The following is a 21,063-nucleotide window of genomic DNA, read 5'->3' as shown; positions in this document are numbered from 1 at the left end:
TCCGCTACGCCTGTTTCCCATCGACTGCGGCGTCGCCCATGAACACCGCTGGGCGGACACGACCTCTGGGTTGCGAGAGGCTCGCACCGACGTTGACCTCTGGCGCGAGGAGGTCAACCCGCGACCTCCGCGCTGCAAGTTCGTGTCCGTGCGGTGCGTGCCGAGCTGCGTTGGCTTTCGGTTGCCGAACGAATCCATGGATGGTCGCACTCATGACACACAAAGCGCTTGTCGCATATAAACCACAATCCCTCGTTGATCTCGGCAAGGAGTATAAACCATAATACAGGATTTTTAGATTAGATCGCGTAAATATATAAATGTGTCGTTAAACCCGCCACCACCTGACACAGTCAACCATTAAGAGTTGTCACGTAAACAGAACGTGGCCAATTCGTCATGAGGACAGCACGAACCGGTTGTGTGTTGGAGAGCCAAGCCACAACATTTACAATCTGAGTACGACGTTTCGCCAGTAATTACAACCAGCTTCATCAGGCGGACAGCAGCCAGATTGGTGAAGTCCACTTGTTTCGTTCCTTAAATATAGGCGTAGATGTGGTGACAACACCTGTGAACCAACATCACTGTGCACTTTGAAATCATCTACATTGACAAACTCATTTCTTTAGAACTGCTTTTTGTGTGAAGTTTGTTGTCCTTCCACCGCACCTCCGATTGGCACGGTTGGCTACGTACGGTGCGAAATAAGTTTAACATACAGTACATACAATGACACCCACGGTAGCTTTCCCGTGAGACTATACTACAGACTGCTTGATGGTCAGAGCAGAATCTGTGGTTCGTCACGACTCACTGGAGTTGCGATGTAGCGGTTATCGCTCAGCGTTCAGAACCCGGTCACCCGAGTTCGATTCCCGACTACGGGGAGGATCGGTGGGCGAGTGGAATCTGAGCAGGTCACGGGCCCCACCCCTTCAGCAACCAGCACGGACCGACGTGGCGAAGTTTGGTTTGACACCTGCCATGACCCAAATGGTTTTGGAGGCCTCCAGCGGTGGACTGAAAAAAGCCTGTAGTGAAACACATTGTCCTGCGGAGGGAGCTGGTAGGAACGTTGGGTTGCTCAGTCAATGGCCAGGGTCAATGGCGGCGTGGTGTATTCCGCAAAATACTTAGGTTTTTTCGGTAAAGTCACGTAGGTAAAAAATAAAATTAATAGAAGTAATAATATAAATAAAATAATAAATCACGACGTTTCGGAGGCAACACAAGTCTCCGTCATCAGGTGGGACCGTCACAGCTCAGATGGGACCGTCACAGCTAAATTCACTTGATGCAGTAAATCTAGCTGTGACGGTCCCACCTGATGACGGAGACTTGTGTTGTCTCCGAAACGTCGTGATTTATTATTTTATTTCTATTATTACTTTTATTAATTTTAATTATATTTTTTACCTACGTGACTTTACCGAAAAAACCTAAGAGTATGAATCCTTGCAGTCACGAAAGCTTCAAATCTATAATTATTCCGCAAATATGCCCGACTGTGAGGGCGGGCACAAGCCGGCGTGATTAGGTTAAACGTTGAGTTTTATAAGGGCACCACGGGGTGACCAGCCCCTCCCCACCCAGCCCCACCCTCCCACCCCCCACCCAGCCCCACCCCACCCTCCCCACCCAGCCTCTCCCCACCCTCCCCTCCCCACCCAGCCCCTCCCTGCACGACGGACGGATACAATAATCCCCTGTGGGCTGGTGGAACCAGGTGGTTCCTACCAGTACAAATGTGTTACAGTGACCGGCAGTGATTGTGTCGTGAAATCTATTCAAAGGGTAGGGGTATCGCCCTAACCTTGTGAAACCGGTACGACGGCTTTATACGGAGCGACCTTATCAGCAGAGGCCGAACTGCCCTCTTCGCCGAATCCCAGGAATGTCCCCGGTCTCGTTGGACGGCGTCCGGGGGAAGGGGGCAGCTGAGTCGTCTTAAGAAGTCGCGCGCGGTTCACTGCCGTGCCCCGACATGCAGCCAGGAGAAGCCACGTGGGCAGCACAACCCAGTGTTGTACGGTACTTTCTGTGCTCTCGCACGTTTCCCTTGACCCACGCTGACCAGCGCGGGGAAGTATGTACGGTCTGCAGGGCCCCGCAACCCACGCGGTGCGGGGGGTTCCTTTGTCCAGCAGTGATGCGCAGTTTATTACTTCGTGGGTATCGATACCTGCTGCCTCGCGTGTTTATAGGAATAGGGAACTTGTCGAAACAATCCACTCAGCTAAATAAACAATGGAAAAATCCATCCAGCTCCCACGTGCCAGCTCATTTCATCGCTCCATCTCCACTGGGGTCTCACTGGTGCGAGTTCCTTTGGCTGCTACTCTGTCGCTCGTCTCGAGCGCACGATCCCCTCTATAGGTCGTGTCCAGTCCAAGCCCCCAGTACGATGTCTTAGCTGGTCACTGCTCCCTCATCCATGCTGCTTGTCTTCTGATTTTCTTCGTCACTGTCCACGTTCATGATAGACATCATAGCAGGTGATATGCACTGATTACCACTTTAATTAGGCACACTGGTATACTGATTCGAATGCAAATTTATCCCAACGCAACTTCAACACCTGCCCTTGGTAATGTATTTCCTGCTGTTTTCCAGTTGTATTCCAGTATCTGTCAGTGACACCGGGGAGATGGGGGATTGTTGTCTTTGGCGTGTGCCCGAGAAGAGAAGTCTTCTTGACGGTGCGTGAAGAGCCTGGCAGCAGTGAGCAGGAACAGGTGAACACTGGGATTGTGGGAAGTTTATTAAAGTACAAAAATACAAAGAAGCACACACAGCTGAATAATGATATAAATGCGTCGACGTGGAGATTCAAAGCAGGTGAAAACCACGCGGCTATAAATGACCTTACTGAGTACCCATTGTGGATGGATCGTGGCCCACAGCACCACTGGACACCACTGGAGAGAGTGAAGCGCGCCACTGCGTGCCGGGCGCGCTGCCTATGGTCGTTGGAGGAGGCCGTCACGTGGCTCTGTGGCCACGTGGGCTGACGTCCACTGACAAGAACGTCGACATAATACGGACTTAATGCTTGTTTCCTTGTGTATCTGCTCTAACCGTGTGGAAGTCACGTGTAACAGCATTCGCGAAATAAATCATCGATTAGTAATAAATGATATAACTTACAATGTGGCACATTTTAAATAGTTTTTCTTTTTCCCTCGATGTTATCCCAATTGTGCTTACATTGTCAAGTGACGAACACAAATGATCTATTCTGATCTCTCACACCAGAGTGCGACGTATTGTGTTCGTGAAAGGTGCAAAGAAGCCGATACCATAGAGCCACCTTCGAGATCGCTTCAAGTGACCTGGGTCTACACAGAATGGGATACCGCTTTCTCATCTGCCCTGCCACATGAGAGTAATGTTCACTGCATGACCGTCAACTCTCTTTTCAACTTTCAGAACTGGAATGTTCCCAAATTAAGTGCATAATGAAATTTGGTGTAATGTTTTTTTTTCATGGGCAGTTGTTGGTGGCCGAGCTGAGATCATCACATCAGTAAACCTGAGCAGTCAGATTCATCACAGGGGCACCGATATTCTCAGCACCATGGCCACTTTTGCACCAATATTTTCATAGTCTGCTCTCCTATAACGCGGTAGTGGTTGCGTTCCTGACGAACACCGCTTAATGGGAAAATCGCGTTTCATAAATAAAGCGGTCGCCGATAACACGTGAGATGCGTATGCAGGCTGAACAATCACCGAGGCGTGGGTAGCATCTAGAAGCATCCAGCAGCATCCCAATGCCTCGTGTGGCGATGACGCTACGCCGAGGCAGCCGTACGACCGCTTATTCCTACTCGCGCTACGTGGTTCGTTCAGGCAAATTGCGTTCTATACAATTTGCATTATGAAAACACGCAGCGTTACAGAACAAACTGTACAACAAGGTTATATAGAGTAAATATGCACCGATAAACCTAACTTAAAACACGTATTAGATAAACATACGATATATTTAGGAAAAATTCCACTACAGTAACTTTTTAAGACAATGTACATGGAACATATCACCCATTAACCATGCAAAAAAGATTTAACTACACATATTTGGACCATCTTATTTGACAGGTACTATTCTTTAGTTACCGTACAGTTTACTGACAGCCAGTTTTGTTTTTATCATGTTTAGCTTATTTTTTCACACGCTGGTTGCATGCCTTGAGTTTTACCCACCCAGCAGCATAGCAAGGGGCTGCTTTGTCCTGACTTGCTTTTCTGCTTCTGCCATCTACATAACAAAGGCTCAGTCCCAGCAGCAGCAGCCGTACTAACCATCTCACAATAACTCATCCCCCGAGGCCCATCCTACATACAGTATATACAAGGTCGGGTCTATTGGGACTTCTCTCTTTACTTGATACAGAAATTGTGCTGTGACGGTTCCACCTGAAGACGAAAGCTTGTGTTGCCTCCGAAACGTCGTGATTTATTATTTTATTTCTATTATTTCTTATATTATTTATATTTTTTACCTACGTGACTTTACCGAAAAGACCTAAAAGTATGAATCCTTGCAGTCACGAAAGCTTCAAATCTAGAATTAACATTAAGAATTAAAAACACAAATGGCCCCAGGCTTTAGTGATGAAACAGATGGTATCAGGCACACCAGATGCCATCGCTTAATTAAACCCAAGTTGGGAGCTCAGAAACATAACCCAGGACTCCGACGCTCAGATCATCATCGTGGTAGATGATGTGGACATGAAGCCTGTCCAGGAGGCCTGGCTAGGGGAAATGGCTCGTGACACCCGCAGGAACGTTTGAAACCACAGCCCCATCGATGGCTTAGCGACTGCTAGGACTACTATACGAGTGCCGCTGCCTCAATATAATATTCAGATAGATGCACTGTGACCCAATTTGGGAGAGAGACCCATCCATAGGACTCGAACCCAGAGCATTCAATATGCAGTGCCTTCATGCACCTGCATCCCAAGGCACTGTACAGAAACAGCGAGCATGTTTATTTGATAGGCAGTTATAGGATGCGGAAACAAAGCAGTGTTGGGTCTGGACCTGAGCAGGGGCAGGCAGTGGCGTGTGCGGGCTGGGGGAAGGCAGTTCCAGACCTTGGGGGCAGCAGAGGATAAAGAGCGACCTCCCACTGAACAAAGGTTGACTGGAGGCTTTGACAGAATGGAAGTCTCAGCTGCTAGGATGTAGAATGCACATAAGGGAGTGAGGTCAGATGAGATTGGAGAGGTGGGAGAGTGCGTGGAGTAGAGAGAGAGGTGGGAGAGTGCGTGGAGTATAGAGATACCCCGGGAAACGTTGGAATGGAGGATCTTGAAGACTGCAAGTTAGATATTTAATTCGATTCGGGATTCGATTTTGAGCTTATAATTCTCACAGCGGCATTTTAGATCATTTCTGGGACAGTTGCAGCCAAGGCTGGGCATTTGGATACTGATCTGGCAGATCCTTCAAGGCAGACACCAGTGCCCGACAGAACTCCTCCCCATTATCAATGACAAAGTCAATGAGATCAGAGGATGTTGACAAGTTGTGAGGGATTTGTTGCATCATCAAGGAGTTCTTCATATGCGCCACGAGGGGTTGAGTCTCCACACCGATCCAGTGCTTGAGGTCAGGTTTCGCTCTACGAACTTTCTTGCAGACGATTCCCTCGAACGTTGGAATCAGCCGCTTGGTGTCTGTGGGATTTAGGTTGGCGAGGAGAGTGAATGCACAACACAGATATCGTTAATCGTGGTACGGTTCCAGATGGAGTCAATCAACGCTTAAGACAAAAGTTCCATATGGACCGCATTGGTCAAATGGGCATGCTTCACCTGTTTGTACATCATCCCGAGGTGCGGTCGTGGTCAGATGCTTCATAAATCCAAATTGTGGTGCATTAAGTTCCTTTCACAAACGCGTAATTGAACACACATGATTACTTTCATGCATCTAGGGCTGACAGCTCTCGACACATAAGGGAATACTGTGTTTGTTGCACGACATTATTTTAAAGGAGCTATATTCTTGTCTCGCATGCGCAGTGCCTAATATAAAAACTACAATTCAGAATTGACCGAGTTTGGCCACGTAATGATCTGACCAATTATGTACGTACGTTGAACTTCTTTAACACCATACGTAGCCAACCGTGCTAATCGGAGGCGCAGGGGAAGGACAAATTGTTTCATGTGACCGCAGGATGCTCACATAAACATTCTCCATCAGTGGCCAAGGATTTGGTAGCCAGGGTCTCGCGGAAAGCGTCATGCAGTTGTCCATGTACACAGGGAGGCTGTCGGAGGTTGACACCGCGGGTGTTAAAAGATGCGTGGGCTCTGAATCAAGGAGCTTTTTCTCAACCGTTGTCCGTTTGTGGTTCATTCCTCCTCACACACCGTGTCACTATGACCATGCTCGTGTCGGGAGTGGGCAGCATATTTACTCGTGCTTGTTGCACGAGTAAGTATGCTGCTTTGCAAGAGCTGTTGCAGCTGTGGGCATCGCTGTTGAATTTGTTGCGATAACGTGGATCGCATTACAGGTGTGGTGGGCACACTCACTTATTTGTATTGAGTTGTTCAAGTTATCAACGTGTGACTGTGCACGTTTGTGTTGGGTGGTGCGCGTGTGTTCGTGATAGCGCATGTCTCTGCATCTTGGTGACACGGTGTGTCTGTGTGTTGTCTGATTTATTAGTGACAGTGTGTCTGTGTGTGTTGTCTAGTTTATTAGTGACAGTGTGTCTGTGTCTGTTGCCTAGTTTATTAGTGATAGTGTGTCTGTGTGTGTGTGTTGTCTGGTTTATTAGTGACAGTGTGTGTCTGTGTGTGTGTTGTCTGGTTTATTAGTGACAGTGTGTGTGTTGTCTGGTTTATTAGTGACAGTGTGTGTCTGTCTGTGTGTGTTGTCTAGTTTATTAGTGACACAGTGTCTGTGTGTGTGTTGTCTGGTTTATTAGTGACAGTGTGTCTGTGTGTGTTGTCTGGTTTATTAGTGACACAGTGTGTCTGTCTGTGTGTCTGGTTTATTAGTGACAGTGTGTCTGTGTGTTGTCTAGTTTATTAGTGACATTGTGTCTGTGTGTGTTGTCTAGTTTATTAGTGACAGTGTGTGTGTGTGTTGTCTGGTTTATTAGTGAAACAGTGTGTCTGTGTGTGTGTGTTGTCTGGTTTATTAGTGACAGTGTGTGTCTGTGTGTGTGTGTTGTCTAGTTCATTAGTAAACACAGTGTTTCTGTGTGTGTTTTCTGGTTTATTAGTGACACAGTGTGTCTGTCTGTGTGTGTTGTCTGGTTTATTAGTGACACAGTGTGTCTGTGTGTAATGTCTGATTTATTAGTGACAGTGTGTCTGTGTGTGTTGTCTAGTTTGTTAGTGACAGTGTGTCTGTGTGTAATGTCTGATTTATTAGTGACACGGTGTGTCTGTCTATCTGTGTGTTGTCTGGTTTATTAGTGACACGGTGTGTCTGTGTGTGTTGTCTGGTTTATCAGACTACGTGGTACTCGGGACCCTGTGCTCTCAGTTTTGGATAACTTTAAATACAATTTAACAATAAAATATAAATACAGTTCAAATACAGGTAGTCCTCTACTTACAATGAAGATGCGTTACGACGACCCCATCGTAAATCAAAAAAATTCCTAAGTCGAAGATGGTATAGCCTACCCAGGAGTCTTAAAGAATGGTGATAATTTAGCAAAACAGAGCAATTTACAGTACCGTACTGTATAAACTACATATTGTATGTATTTATTAATTACAATACTGTATTGCACAGTAAAATGTAAAGTAAAAAAAGAGGTAAATTCTTAGCCTACCTATATGAACTGCAATTTAATAGAAAGTTTCTTTCAGGAAACAATCCTATCTGCTATAAAAACTTTTAACATGCATTGAACGTATCGTCCCAACGTACAGTATCGTACCTCGTACGCTGCTGCGTTTGCCTTCCGTGCGAAATTTCAAATATTTTAAATTTTGTCGCATCACTATCGCCATCGTAAGATCGAAATATCGTAAGTCGGACCATCGTAACTCGGGGACTACCTGTACATTGCAATCTCCCCTTTGGATCCTCAAGTTGAATGACCACACAACGCTGAATATTTCTGTCCATAACTTAGTTCTCACGTTAAGAGTGTTTTACCTGCAATTTTTGGGGTTTATGATTGAAATTTTTAGTTTTTTGGCACACCCAAAACTCTGGTGTAACAGAGTCTGGCTTCCAGAGGTTATTATTTGAAGACAGAAGGATGCAATGTTCTGCACAGAATGAGAGACCCAAAATGCTAGCACACATCACAGTAAAGAATGTATAATTATTATCAGTCGAATGTAAAACAAAATATTTACCCAGGCCCATCAGCCATGTCTGCATCTGAGGGTAGCTTTCCTGCACATCAAGGAGTGCTTCCAGCAGCTTCTGGCATTGGCTGTTACCAGCAGCAATACATTTCAACAGCAAGTAGTTTGCACATTCTGGTCCATGCTCTTTCTTGGCTTCATTGTAGACCTTCCGTGTGATCAGAGAATGTGTATCCATGTACTCCAGGATAGGGGATGGATTTATTCCGATCCATGCCGTCAGGATTTCCTTTTTGTCCTGGATGAGATTCCGTGTATTTTGCTCTCCTGGTCTCTAAAAGTGAGATAAAGAAGCAATCTCTCAATAGGACTGAATACAATGTACACATAATGGTCTATCTGCACATGGTTCATATAGGAAACACATCCAAACAATGTAAACAGCATTCATTTGTTCCTGAGTTTGAATCACAAGCTAGTCCACATTAAGTTTTCATTTTATATTTAACAAACATTTTCTTAGGTTAAAGGCAGGTAAGTCTGCCGACCGATATTGCTTTTACTTGGGTTATATAATAAAGTGACAGGCGCCCCATACCCAGTTGGTAAATGACGAATGCACTCTCTACACAACACAGGTGGTGGTGTGGAGTTTCCATTCCCCATTGGATACTCAGTCAGGTCAGAAATAAAGAGACGAGGAAGAAGGAAAGAAGGATAACCGTGTGACACGAGCTGAACTTTGACTCAGCTGACGTGTCACACGAGGCGAGAAGAAAGGCAATGAATATGGAGGCACCAGGTCAGAGGACGACAGGCTGGCCTAGAGAGAGGCCATTTGAAGTGGTGAACTTTGACATGAAGCCCTGCAGAGTGGATGTGGAGATCGTGGGCCAGGACTGGAATGAGCGGAGAGAGAGAGGAGGAGGAAGTGGAACACTACACGGGTGATGGCAGAGAGAGAGAGCAAGAGAGCAAGATGAGACACTCCCCCACTTCTTACAAGTGGCCGTGTGGATTGTAGAAAAGAGAACGGTCACTCACACCCCCCCCGCCTTCAGCACAACTCAGAGGACCAAAGACTCTCACACCCGTGTCTGGGCACCCCCACGCCGGTGTCACTGTCCTCACCGAGCCCTTGACGCCGTGCCCAGGCACACTCCGGCACTGAGCCTGCCGAGGTATTCACAGTGGAACTGTGCTCCCGGTGGCAGATCAGGGCCAGACGATGACATCACGCAACCTCTGATCTCTCTTATCCAACGACCAGGAGACATTGACTTTAAATTATTTGACATCACCAAACCGAGTCTGATCTCTGATGACTACTAATGGATACAATTCAAGATCACAAAAGTATTAGAACAATGCTCAGACATATCCATTACGAGTCCCTGGGCCACCTCACTTACTTGAACTTTGATCTTAATCAATTTCCATTTTTCTTCAGCCTCTTTAGTCCAGTGTTCTGTAAATAAAGTACCATGATGAGATCATTAATACTCTAATCAAATCTAAAGGCAGCTATTCCTTATTTATTGAAAAAAATCACACTTGCAACCTGCACGTCCTTTAAAGGCGATTGTCTGTCTGTCCCTCCTAGTCAGCCAGCCAGCAAAACTTTTATTGAATACAGAGAGCCCTGTCGCTCTTCACCTTTCTCATCTTCTCTGTTCTGTATATCCCAATTGATCTCAATTTCTCGCCTTGTCTGTTTTTATGTTTCTCTGTCCCCTCTTCTACCGCTCCCTCCCTCTGTAGTGCTCTCCTCCCTCCTCTATCTCTCTCCCACTTCCCTCACTATTCCTCTTCTTGTTTCTCTCTCACCTCTCACCCTCGCTCTCCTTATTCCCAACTCTCAATTCCCCGTCTCAGTCCCCTCTTGCCTCTCCCTAATGCTCTTTCCCACCGCTTGCCGCTTTCTCTCGCTCTCCTCTTTCCGTTGTGCTTCATCTCTTTCCTCTCCGTGTCATGGCCTTTCACTCTCTCCCCAGCCCTCTCCTCTCCATCTCTTTATCCGTGCTCCAGCTCCCGCCCTCACCTCCCTCCTCCATCTCCCTTCCTCGCCACCCTTCTCTCACTCTCTCCTCTATCTTCCTTTGTTAATGCCCTCCTCTCTCTCCCTTACATCTCCCTATCTGCTCTATAAAACAGGTGTTCAGATGTGCTGCTCACCCTGAGCCATAAATGCCCTGATAGTGCATTGTCCTTGTGCTGTTCACCTTTTGGCGTTCTCTGATCTGACACTGATGAGACTAGGCCCAAAAGAAGGCTGTCTCTGGGGTAGGTCAACCAGTTTCAAAGACAATGCAAATATATACAAAACCAACAAGTTAATCACTAGTTCGACTTCCCTAATCGAACCAATCAAACGGCCCTCCCTAAAACCCTCGGCTGCAAGACCTCCCAGATTCTATGGCCTTCCATAGATCCATAAAGAAGTACCCCACTACGGCCCATCGTGTCCACGATCAACTCACCTACCTACAAACTGGCCCGTTTTTTTATCGGATACTCTGCTTCCCTTCACTGGCAAGACCACCTCAGCAGTACTTAACTCAACCCACGTTGTCTCTATGGTCAAGGACATTGTACTGTCTTCTGACAATGTTCTTGTCAGCTTTGATGTGGTTTTCTCTGTTCACCAAGGTTCCAGTGCCTGACACCATAACAATAATTGAAGACTTAGTCCAACATGGACTGAACCCGGATGTCCCTGCGCTGGTTAGGCACTGCCTCACCAACACGTACTTCACCTGGAATGGTACCTTCTACAAACAAAATGAGGGTACCCCTATGGGTTCCCCCTTGTCACCAGTGATAGCCAATGTGTTCATGGAGAAATTTGAAACAGATGCCATCCAGACATCCACCCTGCGTCCTTCCCTGTGGAAGAGATATGTGGATGACACTTTCTTCATTTGGCCACATGGCCTCCCAGCATTGAACCAATTCCTCGACCACATCAATTCCAGACACCCATCCATCAAATTTACCATGGAAGTGGAGAAGGATGGCAAGCTACCATTCTTGGATGTTCTGTTTGAGAGGAGGCCCAATAGCTCTTTGGGACATTCTGTTAACAGGAAGGTCACCCACACAGATTCCTACTTGGAAGCCTGATTCCCACCACCACCCGGCTCAAAAGAATTCCCTCATCAAAACACTATACCATAGGGCCCACTGCATCTCTGACCAACACCACCTGGCCAGTGAATTGGCCCTCAAGATGAACGGATACTTGGATCGTGCTATCCGCCAAGCTGTTTCTCCCACCATGCAGAAACAACCCCCTGAGACTCCGATCAAATCATCACGTTGCCATACATAGCAGGCGTTACCAAAACTATTTCCAAAATTCTAAACAAACACAAGATCCAGGTCCGATTCAATACAGTACACAAAATCCTTGATCTGATCCCATCCGTAAAGGATGTCATTCCTGACTTACAGTACCCCGGTGTTTACAAACTGAGTTGTACCTTTCGATTTAAAGCTTTCGTGACTGCAGGGATTCATCTTCTTGTCTCCTGATGACGGATACTTGTGTTGCCTCCGAAACGTCGTGATTTTTTATTTTTATTGTTTTATTTTGATAAATTTTAATTTCATTTTTTACCTACGTGATTTTACCGAAAGAACTAAGAGTATGAATCCTTGCAGTCACGAAAGCTTCAAATCTAGAACTATTCATATATATATTTTTTAAAGGTCTCCAAAATATGAAATAAATAAATAAAAACCTAAAACATTGAGCCATCTAGCAGATGTGCTACACTTTGGGCTAACGGGGTCGTGCGGCCGATTCCTCCGTCAATCCGCAAAAGAACCTCCGCGGTGCGCCGTAGGCGAGGGGATTCGTGGGGAGGTCTCCCCATCTCGACGCAGATTATTGGAGTCTCTGCTGTACCACGAGTTGATCGCGAGGCCAACATATTTTAAATTGGAACAAAGTCGCATTTTCTCAGATGCTTTGGGATAACTGAGACTGGGACCAGGGCAGATAAAGCAGGACATTGGTAGCTTTACATCCGCACGAGCCATGCTTGTGAGTTTTTCTAGTTTAGTACCTGTAAAGTAAGCTTCAATATACATTATATAAAACAATAAATTAGTATCCAGACATCTTATTTTATTCGCGTCATCTTATACACTCACCGGGAAATAATTTCCGCTTGAAAGCGATGAGCGCCAGAATGGTGAACACCAGAATGATCACGATAATCCCAAAAATGATAGAAAGCCAATTAACTGAGAATATGAAAAACAAAATAATCAGTACAAAGTCATTTCATGAAACTCATCTCATGCGCAGATACAATTCAAATGCACCTTACATTACCATTTTTGTCCTTCCCCCACACCTCCAATTAGCATGGTTAGCTACGTACGGTGTAAAAGAAGTTCAAAATACATGATCCAGGTGCACAAAAGCAATGAACTCTCTATGAAGATTCATCATCATTAAAACATTGTTGAAAACACAACACTTAATTTTTAAACATCGCCCAAAAGAGCTTCCCTTGTAAACTGAAAAGACTTTTACATTTCCAACATTTAACTTTCACATTGCGGCAGAGTAAAGCCTCCCCCAGCCAGATTCAAATAAGCCAACATTTGGAGACAGTCAATCAAAGTATGTCAACAAATATTTCGAAAAAACGAAATCTCCAACCAGAACAATGTTTGTGCACGAATTAAGCTGTGTGTGGTCGGTTATGGGTCAAAGCACTGTGCTAATCGTGTTTGGAAAATGCAATCAACGCTTGTTAACATGAGGTTTTACTTAAGATGCTATCCCGTACAATGTTAGTACATGCTAGAGGGTACAATTGATGTGCGTTTGTGTGCTCTAGGACATCTGAAGTGATGTCCTTGTCTGTTGTATGGAATGTGAACTCATTGACTATGATGCCACGTGCTCCACTAGATGCACTCCGTCTGTTATTGCATCGCATTTATTTAACATTTATTTAGCAAATAAAACCCACCAGGAAGAACTCTTCCGTCTTTGGCATCTAGTGAACCTCAGACTTCCACCTCTGCATCATGGCGACTGAAAATTACTTGGGCTTATTGTACTCTAGTGATATTGAAGTGTAAATGTCTAGGCAATAGTTACCAAGTGTGAATTAAACGTTAGTGGGTGTTGATGACATACAAATATCACTTAAATGTAGCAATTTAACAAGTACAGCAACGCCTCTGTTACCCAGAGGGATGTTTGGGTAACCTGAGGGAGTGTGTCCAATTCTTTTTTAATCTAAGACCCAGTGGAAACAATTCACCACTGTGGGTGACAGTGACGGACAATGCTATTCAAATATTTATAATAGGCGTGAACAACTCGTAAACTTACCTCCAATCGGGACACAAGTATCTGAGGTGGGGTCTCTCTTGAGTCCATCTTTGCAATCACATTTGGTGTCCTGGGCCACAGAGCAGTTCACAACAGCTTCCTCATCTGCATGTCGAATCAGAGAGATTGGCATTTGTGTGAATGAAAATGATTAATTCGATGACAAAATTAATTCGCTGACAGGTCAAAATCCTGGCGGTCAGTGTGTTTGCACAAACATGTTTTAAGCTAAACTATTTAACTATTTGAATTTAACCAGGTCAGGCCCACTGAGCTACATAGCTCTTTTTCAGAAGCAAGCTGCCAACAAATGAGAGCTCAATGAAGTGGCTTATCACGTGGAAATTTATAGCAGCCAAATACTCTAGACGCATGTTTCTAAAGGAAAGAAAAACCGGAGGACCCAGGGAAAAATCCACACAACCACGGGGAGAACATGCCAACTCCAAATAAACAGGCGTCAGGGTCGGGATTGAAACCCACGACCTCCAGTATATCAGGCGAGGGAGTTCACACCCTGCCACCATGTGGATCGTGGTGGAGTTATTTGACATTACTTCACCATGCTGGTCAGTACGAGTAGGTGAAAGCAGGGAACGCAGACATTGGAGCCGAGTACTGGGCAACAATTGATTTTGCTGTACTGGTCTCTGTTGAGAACATAGCTCAGCAGTAGGCTACAAATTGTTTTATGCATGATGGTCACTCATCCAAGTACCGTCTAGGCTCAAACCTGTTCATTCTTCACGACTGGCTGCATTTTGGTGATGTGGGCATAGGCATCTTAATTACATAGCGACGCAAAGCAAAATTCTGGCCATAGCCAACATTATAATTAACATTCATTACCTTACCTTCTCTGCAGCGGCTGCAATTTTCACAACGCGGGGCATTATTGTCTTGGTCCATGTACTGGTCATGAGGGCAAACTTCACACATGGCATTCTGGCCCTCCGATGCACAGTCCATTGTCTTGTGTGACCCTGAGAGGTACAGGGGAACAAAGCAGCAATGCACCCCTGTGAAGAGCAATTTCTCTCAGTGCTTTCATTGTGAGATATGTGATGAAGTTTTTGTTCTTTATTAATTAAGTGATGTTTTTTAGGGTTCAGGTGTTCAGTTTTCACAGTCTGCAGACATTGTAGTTGTGAATATTGGTGACCATATTGCACTGATGAATCAAAAAAAAAACCGCTGCAGTGGTCTATCGCTGCATCACTGCTGCCAGCCAGTTTGTCACATTTGCCAATCACACCTCCGATTAGCACGGTTGGCGACGTACGGTGCAAAAGAAGTTCAACATACAATTTTCCCTTTAACCTATATTCCTAATTAATTCATTTTAAGCCATGCATGCCCAGATTCCTTATTTTTGTATGGTAATATTTTGGGGTTTGGCCATGGGGTTAGGGTTGGGATTAGGAATTAGAGTTTAGGACTCAGGGTTAAGGTTTGAGACAAGGTCACGTGAGAATGCTTTCCTTGATCTTGATCTTCAGTGGCAGTAGTGCCAGTCCTGTGTGTTGGGTGACTAAGTGTGTGTGTTTTCATACATACCTGCTCGACACAACAGGCAGCAGTGACCAATCTCCGATCTGTAGGATCCTTTGGCACATTCTGAATTCACAGCTGGGCCTTCGATTGCGGTGGCAAGAAGAGCCTATCGATAAAATACAAAGACATTAATATAGTTGTATTTATTGGACCAAGGCACTGCTTTTTCATACCAAATTCTCTACATTATAAGACGCTCCACAGAGTAAGACGCATCCCGAACTTGTACCCGGTGTAAATCAATTCAAATAAATCTGGTCATATACGCATACACACATTTACTTAAAATACAGAAATAAGGTTTGGCTTATAATGTACATGACGGTATCATTGACTGGACAATTGTATTGCTTGAATCAAGGTTTTAGGATTGGCATTTCAACTAAAAATGGTGAACCTTACTCACAGAACACTCTTGAAAAGAAGTAATGGGACTTGGGCATATGAGCATTAATGTCATGTCTAGCATCACACCACCAACTCTATGACCACTACCATCTAAGATTAATATACACAGTGTAATCACAAGCACTAACAGCACCAGTAGCATAATTGTGATCATCATCATCACCAGCATCATCAACAGTAGAGCTGGGAAACCGTGGTACGGCTTGCACCGTGGAGCCATGGGCTCCATTCCCCACGTTAACGATCTTCACGGTCCCAGTGACCCTGTCAGCACCAGGCTCCGCACGGTGCTCCAGGCTCACACGAGAGATGAGCTGGGACCGTGAGCCTCGTTACATACACAGACACACACCAGTTGCTCGGTTTGTGCTGGCTTAAAAGTTCAAGCTTACAAGTAAATTTAGCGATAATAGACAAATTATTTACGTTATTTATTATCTTGTCTATGAAAATCGTGATGAGCTAACTCGGCACACTACCTGCTCAGCTCGGCTGATGGAAATAGAACTGGCTCATGGTAAATTGGCTTCATTGTGGATGCTCTTCAAGTAGACTGTGATGCCCTCTACCTGCTCAAACTATGACACGTTTGTTGGTTAGCTGCGTTAGGGGAATATTAGAGGGTATTTAAAAGAGTAGAAAGTGGAATGTTTACTGGCATCTCCAGTGGCGTTTTACTTTTGTGGCCAGCCTCCCTCATTTAGATCACCGGCTGGGACCGCAACTCATTTCATTGGGACCGCTGGCAGGGAGCCCAGGCGTTTAAATTAAAAAAAACCTTAACTTTGTCTCTACTTGTGTGAAACGAGAGCTCTAAATATCCCTTCAAGCGGAGTGAGTTCACTCGCCCTCCATCTTAAGAAGCCCCAATAGCCACCATTTTGTTTCAAGAATGTGCATTTAAGCTGCCCAACAAACGAGGGATCTTCCTTGTAGCCCAACAGACGTGCTGCTGCACAAACCATCGACGCTGGTTAAAGATTACGGCTGACAGATAGTCAGGAACTGCTAATCAATCACCTTGATCATTTTCCACGAGAGGTAAACATAATTTGGGACTATAACAGAGTATTTTTTTGGTGAGATCTCGTAAATATAAATGTGTCGTTAAACCCGACACAACTGACACAGCCAACTAGTAAGGTTTGTCACGAAAACTAAACATGCCAATGACTTACTAGTTCAGCACACCGGTGTGTAGGAGAGTATATTTACGTGATCACACCCAAAAAAACTCTTATAGAAAATGTTGGTCGTCAAAACCGACATTAAACATAGTTTGGACTATTGTTATTACAATGTATTAACCACTTTGTTATCTGTACTGGATAACGTCAGGCTTTTGTTATTTGTAATGGTTTCTTCTGATAAAATACAGATGCTCAAGAGGCAACATATCAAAAGAGGCTGTGCATATCAATATTTTTCACCTGATTAGATAACATCCATTCATAAAACAAAAACAACACGAGTCTTGTCTGGCCCTGTGAGCCGAGTGCATTCACACTGAACCCCGTAAGGAAGGCTCATGAGCCTGAGGCAATGAAGTTAAACTGATTATTATTAAACATTCTGAAAGTGGGGTGTGGTGGAGGAGTGGTGAGCCGACCATAACGAGCATGGCATGAAAGGGCATCATTCACTTAACAGTGCAAAGACCAGAGAGAAGCCATTGTGTGTCGAGGTCAGGGTCCAACTTTAAAAAGTTTTCTGAAAATTACTCAATTGGGATTCACGCAGAAGAAATATAACATCATTAGTTTTAATTCAAGATATCAGTAGGTTAATTTGAACGATAACGAATCTCACGGAGGAGATTATTTGATTTGTTGTTATAGAAACGTTGATGCAAGTGGCCGCATGACAAAGCGTGCGACGCGTTGACACAAACGGGACCCCGTGTCGCCATGTGGGCCCCCAGGCTCCGGTGTTTGACCATACTTCACCTCCCAGTGTCACTTCGGATATCACCGCAACTTAGCACGAAGGATGTCGCGACCAATATGCATCCGTAATGGAGGCGGTTTGTGTTAAATCGCGTAAATATATAAATGAGTCGTTAAACCCGCCACAAATGACACAGCCAACTAGTAAGGGTTGTCACGTAAACAGAACGTGGCCAATTCGCCACTAGTGCAGCACTCGTGTAGTGTATATTGTAGTGTATAGTGTAGTGTATAGTGTAGTACACTAATGTATAGTGTAGTGTATAGTGTAGTACACTAGTGTATAGTGTAGTGTAGTGTGTAGTGTATAGTACACTAGTGTAAAATGTAGTGTAGAATACTAGTACAGCACTAGTGTATAGTGTCGTACACTAGTGTATAGTGTAGTGTATAGTGTAGTGCAGCACTAGTGTAGTGTATAGTGTAGTACACTAGTGTATAGTGTAGTGTATAGTGTAGAATACTAGTACAGCACTAGTGTATAGTGTCGTACACTAGTGTATAGTGTAGTGTATAGTGTAGTGCAGCACTAGTGTAGTGTATAGTGTAGTACACTAGTGTATAGTGTAGTGTATAGTGTCGTACACTAGTGTATAGTGTAGTGTATAGTGTAGTGCAGCACTAGTGTAGTGTATAGTGTAGTACACTAGTGTATAGTGTAGTGTATAGTGTCGTACACTAGTGTATAGTGTAGTGTATAGTGTAGTGCAGCACTAGTGTAGTGTATAGTGTAGTACACTAGTGTATAGTGTAGTGTATAGTGTAGAATACTAGTACAACACTAGTGTATAGTGTCGTACACTAGTGTATAGTGTAGTGTATAGTGTAGTGCAGCACTAGTGTAGTGTATAGTGTAGTACACTAGTGTATAGTGTAGTGTATAGTGTCGTACACTAGTGTATAGTGTAGTGTATAGTGTAGTGCAGCACTAGTGTAGTGTATAGTGTAGTACACTAGTGTATAGTGTAGTGTATAGTGTCGTACACTAGTGTATAGTGTAGTGTATAGTGTAGTGCAGCACTAGTGTAGTGTATAGTGTAGTACACTAGTGTATAGTGTAGTGTATAGTGTAGAATACTAGTACAGCACTAGTGTATAGTGTCGTACACTAGTGTATAGTGTAGTGTATAGTGTAGTGCAGCACTAGTGTAGTGTATAGTGTAGTACACTAGTGTATAGTGTAGTGTATAGTGTAGAATACTAGTACAGCACTAGTGTATAGTGTCGTACACTAGTGTATAGTGTAGTGTATAGTGTAGTGCAGCACTAGTGTAGTGTATAGTGTAGTACACTAGTGTATAGTGTAGTGTATAGTGTAGAATACTAGTACAGCACTAGTGTATAGTGTCGTACACTAGTGTATAGTGTAGTGTATAGTGTAGTGCAGCACTAGTGTAGTGTATAGTGTAGTACACTAGTGTATAGTGTAGTATACTAGTGCGGCACTAACTGGTTGTGTGTGGGAGAGCCAAGACACTTTCACTGCAACTGTTGTTAGCTGGGCCTGCCCCAGCCTTGCTGGCCACCCGGGGATATGTAGCCATACTTCACCACGCCGGTCAATAGAGAGGGCAGCAGCAGCACGGCCCTCCTACCACGCAGCCTATACCACCTGGTACGAGGTCGCCCCATCCTACGCAGGCTCAACCCTGCTTAGCTTCTTCTATCTCATTCATTCGGGCACAAACCCGATCTCCTACCAGAACCTCTTTTTAAAATGACTCGTAAATTACCGTGCCCACACATCCCGTGAGCACGATGGGATACGTACGGTGCGAAAGAAGTTCAACACACAGTATTCATAATAAATGTTGCATGGGTTAGATCGCGTAAATACACATACTGGTCGCGAAAGCCTCCGTGTGATGAAGTTAAACACACACACCGACTCTAACCTCAACGCAGTGATATATATACACAGTACTTCACTCTGTTGGACATCGCCACAGATTTAACGTCGCCAAGAGAGACCCACACGGGCTCCCTGTATCTGAACGCAACGGGCTTTGGCCTGGCCACATCTCCACCCTCATCACACGACGACGACGACGAGGTCTCACCTGGGCCAGCAGGAGACACGCGATCCGACAGCAGCTGTCCAAGTCGCCTTTCCTCCTCATCCTCATGGTGACAATCCGCGCCGTCTCTCCGCTTGACTCGTGAACACTCAACACAAGATAAAGTCACGTAGAAGGGAAGTCCTCAGGTGAGGACGGCTGCTTGCGTTGTGGCCGAAACGTCGTGATAATTATTTTGTTTTATTTTTATTATTTTATTACTTCCCTTCTACGTGACTTTACCGAAAGAACCAAGAAGATGAATCCCTGCAGTTACGAAAGATTTAAATCGAAACTCAACACAAGCTCACGGCCCGTCGCTGCTGCTGCACCAAAGAACAGAACATGACCGAAGTTCCAGAACAGTGGCTCAAGTTTCAAGTTCCTCTTTGGTGATTGCAACATCATCGCCTGAGAGTTGCGTCCCGATTTACCGGTAGGCGACTGCGCCCCCTGCAGGTGAGGCAGCGCTTTGTCAGTCTCCCTTAGAGGTCACCCACTGAGCAGGGAGTCAACAATCTTCACATGAAGATTGAGGCGACGATCTTCACATCAAGATTGAGGCAACAATGTTCACATCAAGATTGAGGCGACAATCTTCACATCAAGATTGAGGCGACAATCTTCACATCAAGATTGAGGCGACAATCTTCACATCAAGATTGAGGCGACAATCTTCACATCAAGATTGAGGCAACAATCTTCACATCAAGATTGAGGCGACAATCTTCACATCAAGATTGAGGCGACAATCTTCACATCAAGATTGAGGCGACAATCTTCACATCAAGATTGAGGCGACAATCTTCACATCAAGATTGAGGCGACAATCTTCACATCAAGATTGAGGCGACAATCTTCACATCAAGATTGAGGCGACAATCTTCACATCAAGATTGAGGCGACAATCTTCACATCAAGATTGAGGCGACAATCTTCACATCAAGATTGAGGCGACAATCTTCACATCAAGATTGAGGCGACAATCTTCACATCAAGATTGAGGCAACAATCTTCACATCAAGATTGAGGCGACAATCTTCACATCAAGATTGAGGCGACAATCTTCACATCAAGATTGAGGCGACAATCTTCACATCAAGATTGAGGCGACAATCTTCACATCAAGATTGAGGCGACAATCTTCACATCAAGATTGAGGCGACAATCTTCACATCAAGATTGAGGCGACAATCTTCACATCAAGATTGAGGCAACAATCTTCACATCAAGATTGAGGCGACAATCTTCACATCAAGATTGAGGCGACAATCTTCACATCAAGATTGAGGTGACAATCTTCACATCAAGATTGAGGCGACAATCTTCACATCAAGATTGAGGCGACAATCTTCACATCAAGATTGAGGTGACAATCTTCACATCAAGATTGAGGTGACAACCTTCACATCAAGATTGAGGCGACAATCTTC

General features: G+C 44.8%; 1 protein-coding gene across 1 annotated transcript; it reads right to left on the bottom strand.

The window, feature by feature from the left end:
* Positions 1–5,089: 5,089 nt before the first annotated feature.
* Positions 5,090–19,981, bottom strand: LOC144736030 (uncharacterized). Its single transcript, XM_078618670.1, has 8 exons — positions 19,634–19,981; positions 15,223–15,325; positions 14,520–14,648; positions 13,666–13,770; positions 12,465–12,557; positions 9,719–9,774; positions 8,355–8,640; positions 5,090–5,693 (listed from the first exon to the last, which is right to left on the bottom strand). The coding sequence occupies exons 1-8, from the start codon at positions 19,697–19,699 to the stop codon at positions 5,404–5,406; spliced, it is 1,128 nt and encodes a 375-aa protein (XP_078474796.1). The 5' UTR covers positions 19,700–19,981; the 3' UTR covers positions 5,090–5,403.
* Positions 19,982–21,063: the final 1,082 nt, after the last annotated feature.

This window comes from Lampetra planeri, chromosome 58 (genome assembly GCF_965212315.1).
Source record: "Lampetra planeri chromosome 58, kcLamPlan1.2.h2, whole genome shotgun sequence".
Classification (NCBI taxonomy): domain Eukaryota; kingdom Metazoa; phylum Chordata; class Hyperoartia; order Petromyzontiformes; family Petromyzontidae; genus Lampetra; species Lampetra planeri.
Note: the sequence above shows the minus strand (reverse complement) of the source record. Positions and strands in the feature narration are given on the sequence as shown.